Source organism: Peromyscus eremicus, chromosome 8b (genome assembly GCF_949786415.1).
Source record: "Peromyscus eremicus chromosome 8b, PerEre_H2_v1, whole genome shotgun sequence".
Lineage (NCBI taxonomy): Eukaryota > Metazoa > Chordata > Mammalia > Rodentia > Cricetidae > Peromyscus > Peromyscus eremicus.
Window position 1 is genome coordinate 18,018,093 of NC_081424.1, and position 17,461 is coordinate 18,035,553.

Consider the following 17,461-nt stretch of genomic DNA (forward strand, 5'->3'; position numbering starts at 1 on the left):
CAGTGAGCCTTTGGACACACGGTGGGCTACTTGTTCCTTCACATCTGATATTTTCCTCATTAGGCTTTTGAGACTTTGATTGTGTGTCCTAGTGTGGATTTCTTTGAGTTTGTTCTTGGAATTCTCACTTTCTTGGTTTGCTGATACAAATATTCTTTCTGCTCTGTTTCTTCTCTCCATTTTGTACTTCCATTATGCATATATTGGTAGGATTGATTATGTCCCATGGATATCTTAAATTCTCTCTATAGTTTTGTCTTCCATTTATTTCTCAGACCCCCGTCATTTGAATTAGACTGCCTTCAGATAATAAATGGATTCTCTCTGCCTGTTCAGATCTGCTGTTGAAAGCCCCTAGTGAATTTTTAATTTCAAACCTATACTTTCTGTTAATATCTTATAATTTTCATATTGATAATTTTCTATTTGTTCATTGTTTTTCTTTCACTAAGAATCCTTTAGTTTTTAGTTTAGTATTTAAGTATTTATGGTAAAATCCAATGTCTAATTCTTTTTTTTTCTTTTTTCTTTGTATGCCTCTTAATTGTTGTTTATTTAGTGACCCAATATTATTTATTAAGCAGTGCTGTTTATTGTACGAGAGAAGCCACGAGGCACAACAAAACCCACTATAAGAGTTTATTAAGGGAAGGGAACAGAAGGGGTGTACATAGGCCTATGGAGTGACCGTGCAGGAAGAGAGGGAAGGGATAGGTGGCACCGGCTTTTATAGTGCCCCCACCCCCGCCACATGTGTATGTGGGCTTATAAAGCTATGCCAAGCCTGCACATGCACATAGATTACATGACACGCTGTGCTCAGGTTATATAATGTAAGACCCTAGGATGACTAAGCATCTTGCCTGACTTCTGGACAACACATGTGTGGTCCTGTAGCTGGGGGAGTGGCCAGGAATTCTAACAAATTTCTTGTTGAAAACTGCACGTTTTGATTATAATAGAACTCAGATTATCTTCTCTTGGGTTCTAAGGATCCTTATTATAGTTGCTTGTTTAAAGTTTTTTTTTAAAGTTAACTTTGTAAAGCTTGTGTTGTTGGATATTTATAGTCTCTAGTGTTTCTGTACCTTTAGTTTAGTGGGACTTATGGTTTAACAGCATTTTAAATGTTTGAAGGCATAAAAAGAAGGGGGAGGTTTTCAAAATTAGTTTATTCATTTTACTTTATGTGAGTGTTTTGCCTGCATGTCTGCCTGTGTACCACCTATGCACTTGGTGTCCGCAGAGATCAAAAGAGGGCAGTCGAATCCCCTGGAACTGGCATTACAACTGGTTGTGAAGAATCACTGGTTGTGAATCACCGGATAGATGCTGGGACTCAAACCTGGGTCCTCTGCAGGAGCAATAAGTGCTCTTAGTGGCTGAGCTGACTTTCCAGCCCTTGAAAAAAAGAGGTTTTAAAAATTGTCTTCGTCGTCAGCTATGTGTCACTCAGCTGCACCAGATACCACTGTGACTCAGCACTTTATGCTAAGCCTGCAAATCAGGCGATAGCTGGGGCCTTCCCAGGTGTCTTCCTGGTTGTGTACTCTGACCAGAAGATGTGTGACTATCTAGATGTCTGATATACCAAAGCTCTTCTAACGGCTTATTCCTCCAGAGTATTTCATGCCCTAGTTTTCTTTTCCATGTTTTCAGTGTCTTCCATTTGCCCTATATTCTTTGCTCTAGGTTTCTGCATTTTATTAAGAGACATTTAGCTACTTTTCCACCTCTAGCAAGTTCTCAGATAGGCAAAATAAAGACAAATACACGTTGTATCCATTTTTCAGGGTCCCCAGGAAGCTGACACCACATGTAAAAGCACTTGGAAACAAGGTATATGCTCTTACACTGCTTGCTCTGGAACAGGGACCCTCCAGAGGAAAAGGATTCCATTTTAAAGTCAGCTGCCAGGTTAGAGAGATGGGTTTGAGCAAGGATGAATTAAAATACAAGAAAGGTTCATTGATACATTTCAGTCCTTCAGTGGCTGTAAACTTTTGACGGTCTTCCAGAATTCTGACAAAGTTGATAACAGTGTTTACAACTTGTTGTTGTTTGCTATTTGTTTGTGGTGCTTCTGGGGGGCGGGGGAGAAGCTTCTTAGGGTTCTCTTCTTTGCCATTTTTGCTGATGTCATTACAAAATGGGATATTTTTTTTTTCCTCAACCTAGGTTCTCAATATACCTAAGCAGGTTTGTGAAGGTCTGTAGCAGCTCAAAAAACTCCTGAAATTACCCGGCTAATTTTGCTGTGTGTCCTCTTTTTCTAAGATATAAAGACATAGTATGATGTCACCAGGGTCCATACCTCCCTAAAAGTTAAAAAACAACAACAACAAAAAAAAAAAAAAAAACCCAAAACTACATTGGGGAATCTCCCGTTGTTCATTTAGTGTGTGCCTGTAGGGTTCAGAGAACAGCTTGTTGAAGTCAGTTCTCTGCCTCCATCATATGGATCTTGTGGATGGAACTCCAGTAGTCAGGCTTAGTGGCTAGTGCCTTCCTGCTAATTCATCTCACTATCTTGGAAGTCTCCTATTTAGACATAATTAACATATAAATTAACAAAGAACATATAAATAATCCTATTAGTTACTTTTGTATTGATGTGCTAAAACACCATGGCCAGAGTATCTTACAAAAGAGTTTACTTGGGCTGGGCTTGCAGTTTCAGAGGGTTAGAGTTTATCATGGCAGAGAGAAGGCATGGTGGCTGGAGCAGCAGCTAGGAGCTCACATTCCTGGAGTGGTGGAAGGCTGTTGAAGCCTCAAGTCCACCCCTAGTGGTACACCTCCCCCACCTAGGCCGTACCTCCTAATCCTTCCTAGATAGCCACTGGTTGGGGGGAACCTACGTTCTAGGGTCCTCCAGAAGTCCCATAAAAGACCACCAGACACTTCTGCAATCAGCAAGAGCGTTTATTTACTCTACCAGCATATGTGGGGTTGTTCACCTGTACAAAATAGCAACGATGACAAGAGGAATGTGCAGGCTCCTTTTAAGCACAGCTAAGGGGAGTTTTAGAAGCAGTTGGGTCATCTTATCTATGATTGGCAACTATGGCAAGTGGCAACTATGTTAGTACATTTCTAATTGGCTAGGGCTACAGTTTTACCATCTTTGGGCAAGTTTGGTCAAGCTCCACGTGGGGAGGGTATAGAGGGTTTGTCACTATTTGGTCATTGCCTTGAGATACTGTAGGGGATGGCCCAGGCTTGGTACCTGCTGTCTCTCTCATCCCTGCTGTCAGGGGCGTTGAAGATTGAGTATTCATTGTTCGTGGTTCTTTCAGAAACTGCTTGCTCAGTCTCAGGAAACGGACACTGAGGCCTGATGTCTGGCAGAAGACTGAGCAGCCTGTTATGGCATCTGCTTGGCTCTCTCATTGAATATTCAAATATATGAGCCTGTGGGGGACAGTCTCATTCAAACCACCAGAATAATGAAGCGTGTTGTGTTTGTAGGGAAACTGTTAATAACTTCACAGGGAGCTCAGAGAAGAGACATTCTTGTTTCAGATACTCAGTTTCTTAAAATCTATCAGGATTCATTGCAAACCAGTTTTAACAACACACATTGTAAAACCTGTTAAAATAAAAACAAAACTTATTTTACCAATAGCTGACCTTCACTTAATATGACACTATATTCCCTGCTTCTTGATTTTGGATAATGTAGTATTTTCATTATTTTAACAAAGTAATCGTGTACATTTCTTCTGACATCTATTATTTTCAGTCTGTTATGATTTAAGTGTTTAGCTCTTAGATTCAGACTTGAGAAAATAGAACTATGATAATTTTAATGAAACTGTAGTGAATTTTAAGTTCCCCTTTTCTGTTTGATCAGTTGAAATATCTTATAAAGTCTATCACAGAGAATTTAGTTATCACAAGAAAATAGTTGAAATGGAAAAGGGAATATAAAATGACAGTTCTTTTTCTTTTCTTGGCAGGTTATTAACAAATTCAAACAGACTTACAACCACCAGAAATGCTGTGTGGGCCCTCTCAAATTTATGTAGAGGCAAAAACCCTCCTCCAAATTTCAGTAAGGTATGATTGAAGTATACAAGTTAAGAAATCTGTTTCCATAAGTAAGTTTCTTTGTGATAAGGTTTTTTGAGATTGAGTAGACTCTTGATTTTTGTTATTTTCTCTATTAACTTGACTTTATTTATACATTCAGCAAATTAAATAAATTTATAGATTGCTACTCTTCTTTTGCCTCTAGATCCTCTGGCCAGAAACTCCACTGTAACCAGATGTCTGTATATCTTAGAGTTGAATTAGAAATGTTTGCAGTTTAGTTCTTTTCATTTTTAGGAAATTGAAGTTGTTCCCCAACCCCCATACGTTTAAGGTAGTTGTTCAGATCCACTGTTAGGTAATTGAAAATGGAAAATGACACAGAGACTTTGGGATAAATCTCTGTGCTAATTTGCTGTGCTGTGTTATTTTAGCTGAAGAATATGATGTTTGTTTGGATAGTTGAAAGGATGTTCTTTGATACTATACCAAAACTTGAAGTGGTATGCTTATGTGAGACAAGCCCTCACTGTGTAACCTTTGCTGGGCTGGAAATGTTAAACCAGGCTGCCCTGGCTTGGGGTAAAGGCATGTGTCAAAGCCCATCAGAGTGGTAGTTTCTTAGGAGTTTCTCTCATTGAGGAGTTTAAAATTCCACCAGTGAACTTTTTCTTTTCTAGTACATTCAGATCCATCAGTCTTACCTTGAATTTGAAGAGTCTTTTTCTCACACATGATCTTAGAACACTGTGCTTTGGCCATTTGGAAAGTATGGTCCCTTAAATTATATGTATATATATGTGTGTGTGTGTATATATATATATATATATATATATATATATATATATATATATATATATATATAAACCGTCAGTACTAGCAAGCTGTCAGACTCAAAAGGGAAGATGCAAGTTTTCTAGAATTCTAGTTTTTGAAATCTGGAAGTAATCATTGGCAAGAAATACAGTCAATTGTAGTTCTTAGAATGACAGACTCACTTTGTAGTTTCTAAACTATCCTCCAGATACTTAAGACTGAATAAGGATTAAGTCATTCAGGTAGAAGTGTCGGTCAGTGAGGAAAGTAGCTAATCCAGTATGCGTGCGACTCAGTCATGACAGTGCTTGTTCAGACCACGCAAGTATTTCTGTAAGTAGAAGTGTTATATACATGTTTCTCATTTCATCTGATAAATTATTCATGGGGCATATGCGCAAGGGGTGAGTTTATTGAAATTTTTATTTTTTACGCATAATTCAAGGTGTTTCTTTTTTTTTCTTTTTTTGGTTTTTCGAGACAGGGTTTCTCTGTGTAGCTTTGCGCCTTTCCTGGAACTCACTCTGTAGCCCAGGCTGGCCTCGAACTCACAGAGATCCTCCTGGCTCTGCCTCCCGAGTGCTGGGACTAAAGGCGTGCGCCACCACCGCCCGGCCCTCAAGGTGTTTCTTAAATGGACTCTTCCAAATGTTCCTTTTTGTTGGAGGTGAAGAATATAATGATGTATAATGAATTTTGCTACTTCTGCCCTGGATTGTGTTCAGGTTCCAACAATTTTACCCACCATTTACTTTTTATCCATTAGTTTAAATGTCACCAAAGTAAATATTTTACTATTAATTATAAAAATAGTTTTGAGATCACACACCCACTAAAAATGTTTCAGGAATTTCCTCTCCTGGTCCTCCGATGACCTACTGTTCCACTGTTCTACCACATGAGCAGCTTGCCTGTTCTTTTTTTTTTTTTTTTTTTTTTTTTTGGTTTTTCGAGACAGGGTTTCTCTGTGTAGCTTTGCGCCTTTCCTGGAACTCACTCTGTAGACCAGGCTGGCCTCAAACTCACAGAGATCCGCCTGGCTCTGCCTCCCGAGTGCTGGGATTAAAGGCGTGCGCCACCACCGCCCGGCCCAGCTTGCCTGTTCTTACAGTGGTACGTGGCTGCTTCTCTTCTTTAAGATGTTTATGTTTGTGTGTGTGTGTGTGTGTGTGTGTGTGTGTGTGTGTGTGTGTGTCTGTGTCTGTGGAGACCAGAAGAGAGTGTCAGGAGTTAGCAGTTGTGAGCCACCTGGTGTGGGTACTGGGTGACTCCAGCCTGCAAGAGCAGTGTCAGTAATAACTCATCTTTGCAGCACCTGGGCTGATTCTCACGTCGCCTTGGCTTATGAAGTGCTGACTGGGAGCTCTCTACTGACTAATGCACTTAATATTGTAATCCGTCATAGCCGCCCTGAAGTTTGCTCACCCCATTTATTTTACTTTTTTTTCTTTTGACATAATATGTTACTTATATTAATTTAAAGTAAATCTTCTCCCATTTAAATGTAAACCCCACATTGTAATGGACTTTTGGATAAGATAAGTTTTGTGGTTGTATAAGACTTTCTGTTGCTCACTTTATGACATTTTATTTCTTATGCACATCACATTTTCAGTGATTATCTCTCTTAATCTTTGGTTGCTCATGTTTACCCAGAGTTCTGTCCTCTCTCATTAACCTCTGTCTGACGACAGATTTTTTTCTAGTGTCTTTTTCTTTGGATTGTTTTGTTTTCTTTATGGGTGCTGTCCTCAGCCTCTATTATCTGTTGATCCTTAGCTTTGGATAGATTTAGGACCAAGGCACAAAACTCACTAGAAAATGGGTGTATGTGTACAGCCTGTTATCAATGAGCCTTGATATGGGGTGATTAATTGGGCAGTGAAACCTGAGTATCTTTTTTTTTTTTGAAACCTTAGAATCTTTAGGGAACTTCATTTAGAGTGTTTTCTGAGTGTGTTGTGCTTTCCAGAAACAGATGTTGCATTCTTTTGCTAGACGATAAGGTTTCGTGTAGGTAACACAGCTAGGTCCTGGAGTGGAAGAGAAGTTGTCACGCGCTTTCTGATCCCTTCGTGGCTTTGTTTCAGCCTTCCCTCTGCCTGACACCCACTCCCTTTGCATGGCTCACATTTTGTTGTCCCTTTGTCCTAAAGTAAAATCACAGTGTTTGTCTTTGAATGCTAGTCACCTCCCTGTTGATGGAGACCACAGGGTCTGAGCTCTAGTCACATGTTCTCTCTTTCCCTTCCTTGCAGCTCTGTGTCTCCTGTCTTCTGTGGCACCAGGGGACCATTTTTTTTTAAAGGCATTTTAAAAAGTACTGGGGAATAAATTGGCTTTTTCTGCCACTTCTCTCTTTAAGTGTTGGTTGTTGGCTTTCTGTTTGTTTGTTTGTTTGTTCTGTTTTGTTTTGTCTTTGTCAGTCATGTTTTTATTAATTTAGTCATTGTGGGCAAGATTTTTAAGTATCTACTGATTTCCTCAAAGATAAATTTATGTTACTGTTCCTTGTTTCTGACAAGACTATGGGACAGAATTGTTTTTAGCTTGCTTGTATAAACTCTAGAGCTTTGTAGGTTGGTTGTTTTTGACATAGTATCACTATGCAATCCTGACTGACCTGAAACTCATAGAGATCCACCTGCCTCTGCCTCTTAAATGCTATGATTAAAGACATGTGTCACAACACCTGACCCTAGTTCTTTGTTTTTTAATTCCACAAAAGTATATATATCAGCTATCCTGAGTTTTTTAAACTTAGAAATCTCTATAGTTAAAAAACAAACAAAAAAAACCAAAAAAACAAAAAAATGTTCCAGTGGGGGAGTAGAGCTCACAACCATCTGTCAGTCCATTTCCAGGTGATCCGATGCCCTTTCTTGGTCTCTGAGGGCAACAAGCATACAAGTGATGGACAGACATACATGCATACATGCAGGGAAACATCCATACACATAAAAAATAAAGTAAAATATAAGTAAAGCAAACTGTTTGATGCATTTCCCTTTTTCATGAAGGTTGTTGGCACAGGTGGAGGCATGGTTATTGAGGAAGGATCCAATTGTGCTAATTCTATCTACTAACTTATGGATGGACACATGTGTTTTCTAAGCCAATTTCTGTACCTGAGCCCTACAGTTATCCTTAGAGGAAGGATGCAGCAAAAATAAAACCAGTTTCAGAAGATATAGTTTATGTACTGTTTCAGTCTTCAGAGGTACAGGGAAAAGTAACATCAAAACATTGTGATTCTTTTTAAGTTTGCCATTTGTAACATATGTACTGCTACCATTATCTGTAGTTTTGATTTCTGAGTTTTCAACTACTCTTGGTGCAAACATGGCAAACGGGAAACCCAAAAATAAGTAATTCATGAGCCTTACATTGTATTCCTTTCTGTATACCATTACAAGACCTTTGCTCTCCTACCCTGTTACAAACACTTTTTGTTCATGCTGTGAAGTGCTTCTCTTCTAAATGCAAATATGAAAGGACTAATAAGAAAAGAAAAAGTTATATTGAGGTTGCTGAAATCTGCTAAGAGAAAAATCATGTGTCCATAAAATGATAAAGAACTAAAATGAGTCATGTTAATTTTGTTGTTGAAACTTCAACCTCAGTGCCTGGCAAGTGCTTGGCTAAACTAGAAAGCTATTACATCTGTGTCTATGTGTATAGGAAAATATTCAATACAGACCTATGCATGATCCCAGGCATCCACTGGTAGCTTAGGATGTATCTTCAACAGGAAAGGAGTGAGAATGGAAGCCACTACTCTATCTCCTATCTGAGGGATAAGATTAAGGGCTTTGTGAGGTTGCCAGCTAAAAAAATTCAAAGTAAGTTGGGAAGAGACTCAGTACTGGTAATGGGGGACAAGAGCTGATATTTGAGTAATTCCTGTATACCAGGCATTGTTCTTAGCTATATGCATTCTTGCACATCTGACAGATCTTTATTATGTCTGTTTTACAAGTGAAGAAATTTGGATATATGGATAATAGGTAATTTTTTTCATGCCATAGAGTTTAGCAAATAGTATTTGAATTAGAGTTGTCTGACAGGAAAATAGCAAAGATCACAGAATTGATGTGATTTAATATTCTGTTTCACAGACTTGGAAACAGTCATTGAGAGCTATAAAGTGCCTTGCTTACTTTCACACTGATTAGTTGTAGTAATATGAGATATTAAAATAATTATGGTGCTAGAGAGGTTAAGGCATTTCTTTTGTCATGGTTTTAGCTGGTATTTTCTTTGGATTTTGTTTATTTCAGACAGTATTTTATTATATAGTGGGAGGTGGCCTCAAAGTCCTCCTACCTTAGCCTTCTGAGAACTGGGATTGTAGGTGTGCATTAGAACACACCTATTGAATTTTGTTTTGTTTTGTTTTAGTTGAAGATATATGACATTATTCATTACAGTAAGAAGAAATGGAGCTGGGTATGGTGGCACATACCTGTAATGCTACATTGAGGCAGGAGATTTAAGTTTGAGACCAGGATAGATAGTCTATCTTATGGCTAGCTAGCATATGCAGGGCCTCGAGTTCAAGCCCCAGCATCTTAAAAAAAAAAAAGAAAGAAATATATACTATCAGTAGTGGCTTCTTTTGGAAAACCTCTCAGAATATTTGTTTTTACATTTCCTCTATCTTTGCTGCTTAATTATTCAATTTATTTGTGTTGAGCACGTGTAATAAATAAACTAATTAAATTTATTTGTAAACATGAAGCATTTAGGCTTTTTAGTCTAGATATGTATATAGCTTAAATATCAAAAGGAGGTACTAAAGATATATATTTTATTGCTTTAACATGTTTTATTCAATAACCAATTAATAGCAACCATAATCATTGATACTCATACACCTCATCATAATCTTGAAATAATAGAACAATTCTCTAGTACTTTAATTGTATTAGATTTTGGTTTTTAACTAAATTTCTACATTTTGATAAGGAACCTTGATATTAAAGAAAATAATTAAATATTAACTCATTTTTTCTTACAGGTTTCACCTTGCTTGAATGTCTTATCACGATTGTTGTTTAGCAGTGATCCAGATGTGTTAGCAGATGTGTGCTGGGCTCTTTCATATCTCTCTGATGGACCCAATGATAAAATTCAAGTAGTCATTGATTCTGGAGTCTGTCGAAGATTGGTGGAACTTTTGATGTAACTATAATTTATACTTAGTAGTTATGTGATTGTATATTAAGTTTAACAGTTAAGATCATGGTGTTAAACATTTCAAAAGTCACCATCGTTAGGAAGAATTTAAAAGTTAACTAACTCCACCCTTTTTAGAGTAGCTATAATCCTTAAATACTGGTCCTTCAATATATATTCTGAAGTGCAAGGAAATTATTTTATAAGTTAATCTCTGTATGAATGAAACTTTATGTAGGAGCCTTAACTCAGGAAGCCTTTATAGAATGTCTGTTAGCACCAAAGGTGACATGTGAAATGTTATTAGGGAAAGAACACAGTTACTGCTTTCACAGAACCAATAATCTAGTTTATTATTCTTTACAATAATTGACTTGAGTACAAAGCCAGGAAATTCATTTAGTGTCTCCATGGTGTTTCTTTTACTGGCCAATCATTACCTTTGTTTAAAATCACAGCTTTTCCATGCAAAGAAATTAAAAGAAAATTTTGTTTAAAAAGATGTTATAGCTTCTATATCCTCCAACCTTCTTTCCAATTGTCTTTGTTTTGTCAAAAAGCTGTTAGTAGTGAACTAGGCATGCCTTTAGTAGCTCATGCCTTTAGTCCCAGCACTTGAGGCAGGGGCAGGTGGATCTCTGAGCTTCAGGCATAGCAAGTTCCAGATCAGCTAGAGCTACATAGTGAGACCCTGTCTCAAAGAACAACAGAACAAAAACAAAAGGCCATTAGTTAGCCCAAGTGAGGCAGATGGCACAAAGCACAGAGCTGTGCTCAAGGGGTGATGTTCCGTAGGAGGACAGTGTCAGCAAAAGCTAGACAGGTGCAGTGGGGGTCAAGGCCCCAGCTGGAGAATGACTTCTACCAGAGTGGGTAGACAAGCAGGCCAGAACAAGGGTTAGAGCCAAAAGCTCATGACCCGGTGGTCTCTCTTGTCAGATTATGTAGGAAGATGTGAACTAGAGCACCTGGCTTCTAGTCAGAAAATATGAAGGGAAAAAGCCTTTGCTGTTAGATTAGAATTAGATCCCTCAGTGGAAACTCATGGCTTTCCAAATAAGGAGCTGTTTAAGTCTGTGTGCATATGTGCATGGAGGCTTTTGGACCAGGGACTCTCTAGAAATACGGTGAGCACACTCAGGGCACAGCTCTTGGTTAAGTCTGTGTGCATATGTGCATGGAGGCTTTTGGACCAGGGACTCTCTAGAAATACGGTGAGCACACTCAGGGCGCAGCTCTTGGTTAAGTCTGTGTGCATATGTGCATGGAGGCTTTTGGACCAGGGACTCTCTAGAAATACGGTGAGCACACTCAGGGTGCAGCTCTTGGTTTCTAAACATCACTGTTCCTTTAAGGAAAGTAGTTTTTCTAGAGAAATTATTGGATTAGAATGAGGAAAAATGAGATGAACACAGAAAATAATGAGCTTGGAAATAAATAACAGTAATGTATTATTATAAATTAGTGAGGGCTGGAGAGATGGCTCAGAGGTTAAGAGCACTGGCTGCTCTTCCAAAGGTCCTGAGTTCAATTCCCAGCACCCACAGGGCGGCTCACTACCATCCAGAATGAGATCTGGTACCCTTTTCTGGCCTGCAGGGACGCATGCAGGCAGAACACTGTATACATAATAAATAAATAAATCTTTAAATAAATAAATAAATAAATAAATAAATAAATAAATAAATTAGTGAATAGCAACAACCCCAGAGTCCACACTAAAATATGTGGATGTGTCAATAGGTAGATAAGGCATATGGTCGAGATGATAGCATTACAAAATGGTTGTTAAAAAAATACAAACAATTACTAATTCAGATAATGAGCGTACAGATACTAGCACTAGTGGGGGAAAGGGGAGTCAGCCCTGATAATATACATGTAAGTAACATTATATGCACTGAAAAAGTTATATTTAGGAATATATATGTGTATACATATATGTATATGCATGCAATAACAATTTGTAAAAAAAAGAGACCATGAATTTGAAGGACAGAGGGGAGGGGTATATGGGAGGGTTTGGAGAGAAGAAAGGGAAGGGAGAAATGTAATTATAATCTCTAAAATGAAGTAAATAGGTTAAAGAATGGGATTTGTATATGGTCTCAAACATTTCCTCATCAAATACTAAGAATAAAGGAGAAATTGAGAATAGTAAAGAAGAATAACATGATATACAATCTTAGTGACCAGAGTTCAGTACCATAATAATGAGACAGAGTATACATAATGTGTCACCTGATAAGATATAATGAGGTTATATAGCATTTATAATACTGGATTGTATTTTTTTGTCTTTAAAATATTAGTAAGTAAAAATTGAGTAGGAGCTCTGAGTGAAGACTGTGGAAGTTTTCTGTACTATTTTTCAGCTTTATATAACTTTTAACTTGTTAGTGTGTAAACTTGTATTTTTATTTTTAGGCACAATGACTATAAAGTTGTATCACCTGCATTAAGAGCAGTTGGTAATATCGTGACTGGTGATGATATTCAAACACAGGTGAGTTGAGAATTTATGACACATTGTTAACATTGTTTCATATCACTTGATTATGTGTTCATCAAGGCCTCGTTACTGTAATTGTATAGGCATCTGTGGCAGTAAGCACAGTTTTCAACTTCAGTTACCTAATTGGGTAGGTACTATCATAGAGCCCTGTCAGTGCAAAATGTACCAAATGTTCTGCTCAGAGGATTCAGAATCCTTTTAATTTATTCTTCTCTCATACAATACATCCTGACTGGAGCTTCCCTTTCCTCGACTCCTCCCAGTCTGTCCCCTCACCTCCACTCCCCCACTTCCCCGAGAAAAGAGCAGGCCTGTCAGGGACATCAACTGGACATGGCACGACAAGGTACAGTAAGACCAGGCACAAACCCTCACATCAAGGCTAGGTGAGGCAACTCGTAGGAGGAAAAGGCTCTCAAGAGCAGGCAAAAGAGTCAGAGACACCCCCACTCCCACTGTCAAGAGTCCCCCCAAAACACTAAGCCGACAACCATAACATATACACACAGGACTGAAGCGGCTCTGTGACTGCCACCAGTCTCTGTAAACCACCACGAACCCTGCTTAGTTGATTTCCCAGCTCCTTTGGGCCCTGTTCTCCTGGTGTGCTCCCACAATTCCTCCTCCCCTTCTTCAGCTGGAGGAGCTTCAAGGGGAGGGACCCCATGGAGACCTCAAACTTGGGCTGGCCATCTTTCTAATGTTCGGCTGTGGGACAGCCAGATGTTAGGATTCAGAATCTTAACTAGGTAGAAGTCATTGAAATAAAGCAGGGTGCCCAGCTAACTCACTCAGTAGAATTTGAGACTCAAACAAAACAAACTAACAAGGAAATGCTTGTGCTATGAGCTGATCATCCAGTGAGTGCATTAAGGTTTTATAAGATGGGTATGATGAGAAATCTGTAGTTGTGTAGATGAGTGGAACTGAATAAGGAGAGTAGTACTTGAGTAGATGAGATGAGATTTACAGTCATAAGGAGAAAGGTAGATTCATGAGATATGTTCAGTAACCATTAAACAGCTAGAATAGCAGCTGTGATTTGTTGTCAGTAGGTTATAGGACTTAAGGATCAGATTATAAGACCAAAGGAAAGCTAGCAAGGAAATGGTTCCAGAATTGGTGATTAACTGTGTGTGCACATACCTGTTTGGGAGAATGGGAAGATGTTAAGATTGACTCCAGATAGGTTTCTGTTTTGATAACCTACCACAGTTCTTGAAAGAATAATCATTAACAGGCAATAATGCCCATTTTAAGGGTAGTTCTCTATACACTGCACTTACCAGCTAAATTTTCAAGATATTAATGCTGCATACCTTCCACCCTCACTAAATCAAAATCATTGTGGATGGTCATCAGGGTCTCATTAGTAGCTCTGACTGGCTTTGAACTCACAGAAACCTACTCCTCTCTGCTTTTTGAATACTGGGATTAAAGGCGTGTGCCACACACCTAACTAGATAATACTTCATTATAAAAGCCAAATTCTAAAAACAAAACAGAATAGATTTATTCTGTACTTGAAAATTTTTATAATGCTATACATAGGTTTGGGAAAGAATATCATTCAGTCATTTGTTTTGAAAAATGAGGTTAATCCTATCTTCTGTCACTAAGTCATTCTTCAAGTAGTTTTCTAAGTTGAACTTTGCAGATATTTCTATGGGTATGAGCGGAAATCATAACTTTCAAGTTTTGAGTTTCAAGACTTCCCTACTTGGTAGTAGTCTTCCGAACCTAATCTGTGCTGATGATGTGATAGCTGTGTTACTTTAGTTTGTGTGTTTGGTGGCTATGTCTGATTCCACTGCAGTGGAGACCTACGGTAGCACTAGGTCAGACCTGCTAACGGCAGGGTGTAGAAGTTAACAGTTGCCCCGTTTTCATCTTGACAGGAATTTATTCCTTCATTTCTCAGATTGACTTCTGGACTTGTAATAATTCATAAGATGTTTGCATTTATACTAAAGCCCCTTCTGTTTTCTGTCTTCCCCATTTTAGGTCATTTTGAACTGTTCTGCATTGCCCTGCCTCTTACACTTGTTGGGTAGTCCAAAGGAGTCAATTAGAAAGGAAGCCTGCTGGACCATTTCTAACATCACTGCAGGAAACAGAGCTCAGATCCAGGTAAGTGCCTTTCAGAGTTGAGATGACGGTAGGAGGGTCGGGGCTGGGATGGCCGGCATTCAGCATGGCCTTTCCTTCTCTAAGTGAAAGCATTTGTGGTTAGTAACCCAGTGAGGAATGCTCGTTACATCTGTAGACGTACCTGAGATGTAAAGTTAGTTTCTGCTGAGCACAGTGGCCCACCCCTGTAGTCCCAGTTCTTAGAGGCTGAAGCGGGAGGAGGTTACAGTTGGAGGCCACATGGGCTATAGATAGGGACACCTTGTCTAGGAAGAAAAAAGGCTTTTTAAAAAAGGTGTAGCATAGGTGTAAATTTGAGACTGAGTCAGGATGATGATTTTTGAGGCCAGAATGGGCAGTATGGGAGACCCTGTCTGGGCGGGGTTTCCATCAGTTTTAAATATCAGGAACCATCTTTCTGTTGGCTTTCGGTGTTTATTAGGTTCTGTCAGCTTTCTTGAGCCAAAGGATGCTTACCCATTTGGTTAGTCACATGCCTGCAGTTTATCACTTTTGATGTCTATATTTTACTGACACATTCTCCATTCTTTAAAAAAGCTCATTTCTTTTTACAAAAGAAGTCAGTTAAAGTATTGACAGATTACAAACAGAATCTTTCTAAAACCTCTCACACCTTAAGATGTAAAAAAATTATGTGCCTGTAAAGCACCACGTGTACAGGTGCCCGTGGCAGCCAAGGTGTCGGGTTCCCTGGAACAGGAGGGACAGGTCATTGAGAGCCACCCGATGTGGCTGCTGTGGACCACACCCAGGTCCTCTGCTAAGAGCAGCAGTTGCCCGTACGCGGAGCCGTCCTCGGGCTGCTCACAGAAAGCCTCTTCATTTCAGTGCTGCCCGTGACGGTAGTTCTGAAATAGCAGTGGCACTGATTTTGTCGGGTCCTTTTCCTTAGGCTGTCATAGATGCAAGTATTTTCCCGGTTTTGATTGAGGTTCTCCAGAAAGCAGAATTTCGTACCAGAAAAGAAGCCGCGTGGGCCATAACTAATGCCACATCGGGAGGCACTCCAGAGCAAATCAGGTGGATTCAGATTCTTTAACATTGTCTTTCAGTGTGAATCAGACAGTTTGAAATAAACCATGTTTTTCATTGATGGATGAAACTAGCATCTTTATGTCTGTTTGATATGCAGTTACACGAGACGACAGCATTTGTTGTCTCTTTCCTCTGGTTTCTTTCATTATTTTTACTTACATGAAAGTTAACTCCATCTTCCTTGGCAGAGATTAGAAATTCAGATGGGAAGAATTTGTTGATTTGCAGAAATACACTGTCATGAGCATTAGATTTGTTTTAAGCATTAAAATCACAAAATTAACTATTATATAGAAGTTAGACATATGACTATCAACTTGTTTAAAGTAAAATTAACATATGCATTTGTTTAATGGTTTAATTTGTTTATTGGTTGTTGTCTTGCTGGTACATAGTGTAGTGCTTTTATGCACGACTTGTCTTTTTCCTTCTATACCATGTTTTGTTAGCTGTGCCTTTTATTATGTATATTACTGACAGCACTCATAGTTGGTACATGACTTTAAGTAAGCCTGGCCAAGTCCTGGTCAAGTCCTGTCCCTCGGTAAAACTTGTCACAGGATCAGTTTTGACAGAATCATTTAATCTTTCTAGTCGAGTTTCTTCTTGCTAATGAATTCAGTAACCATATGAAAAGTGAAACGTGTGCACTTGACGTGCTCAGCACAGTGCTGAACATTGGGGTCTCAGTTAGAATGAGGTGCTGCTGTCGTTTGTAACTGTCATTTTCAAGTCTTGATTCCAGTCTCTGTGTATTGTGTATCTTCCATCTTTTTGACTTCTGTAGCAAAGATAGACGTTGTACCTCAAATAAACTTGATTTCTCTACATAATCTTCTCATTCTTAAAAATCCTCCCATAAAACTATTTAAGAAATATTTTCTATTAAATATATAACTCTTAAAAACTTATAAAATGATAAATTATGATACTATCTAAGCAAAGCAAAGGATTTTAAATCCACCAAATGTTAGATCATTATCTTGTTTGTTTCTTGTTTTTAGAGACTAGTTCTCACTGTTGTGTGCCTTTTTCAGTGGCATACATTTTTCTTATAAAAATAGTACAATATTTGAAAATATATGTATACATACATGTATGTGTCATGTGAGTATGTATGTATATATGTATGTATGTATATTGAGACAGGATCTCATTATGTTGCTCTGGCTTGTCTAGAATTTACTATGTAGACCAGACTGGCGTTGAATTCAGAGAGATCTATTGGCTTTTATCTCCTGATTGTTGTGAATAAAGGTGTGTGCCACAGTGCCCTTCAGAGGGGAAAAAAGTAACTTTATCATGCTAACAGTTATTTTCATTATTCACCTTTCATTTTGTAACAACTTTTCATTATTTCCTTGGCCAGGCTCCTAAGTGCTGAGATTATAAATGTGCCACTGTGTCTTGGTAGACCAGTTGTCTTTCAGTACCTTCACGTATACTGCCAACCTTCATGTCTGTGTATAGAGATAGCGTCTGTGCCTGCTCCTTTTCTGTTCTCCCTTATTTTAAATAGTATTTCCTTTATATCGTGTCATAAATATAAGCAGTAATAAACAGACTTTGCTTTGTTGTGTCTTTTTTAATTGCTTCTGTTATTTTTATCTGTGTTAAGCTGAAAGTAGACACGTATACGGGAAGAAAATGTTTTAATCTCAGATTAGATTCAGCATGCTTACCACAATAGTTGTGCTTACTATTGCCAGTTATTGTTCCGGTAGCTAAGTC

At 38.5% G+C, this 17,461-nt stretch overlaps 1 protein-coding gene across 10 annotated transcripts in view; it reads left to right on the top strand.

Moving 5' to 3' along the window:
• The window catches only part of Kpna5 (karyopherin subunit alpha 5), a 70,626-nt gene that overhangs the window by 45,233 nt on the left and 7,932 nt on the right, over window positions 1-17,461 (top strand). For all 10 annotated transcript variants that reach the window (XM_059272559.1, XM_059272562.1, XM_059272564.1 and 7 more), the window contains 5 exons: window positions 3,963-4,062; window positions 9,872-10,035; window positions 12,457-12,535; window positions 14,549-14,674; window positions 15,588-15,715. In XM_059272559.1, coding sequence (XP_059128542.1) covers window positions 3,963-4,062; window positions 9,872-10,035; window positions 12,457-12,535; window positions 14,549-14,674; window positions 15,588-15,715 — 597 coding nt within the window. The remainder of the gene's footprint in view (window positions 1-3,962; window positions 4,063-9,871; window positions 10,036-12,456; window positions 12,536-14,548; window positions 14,675-15,587; window positions 15,716-17,461) is intronic.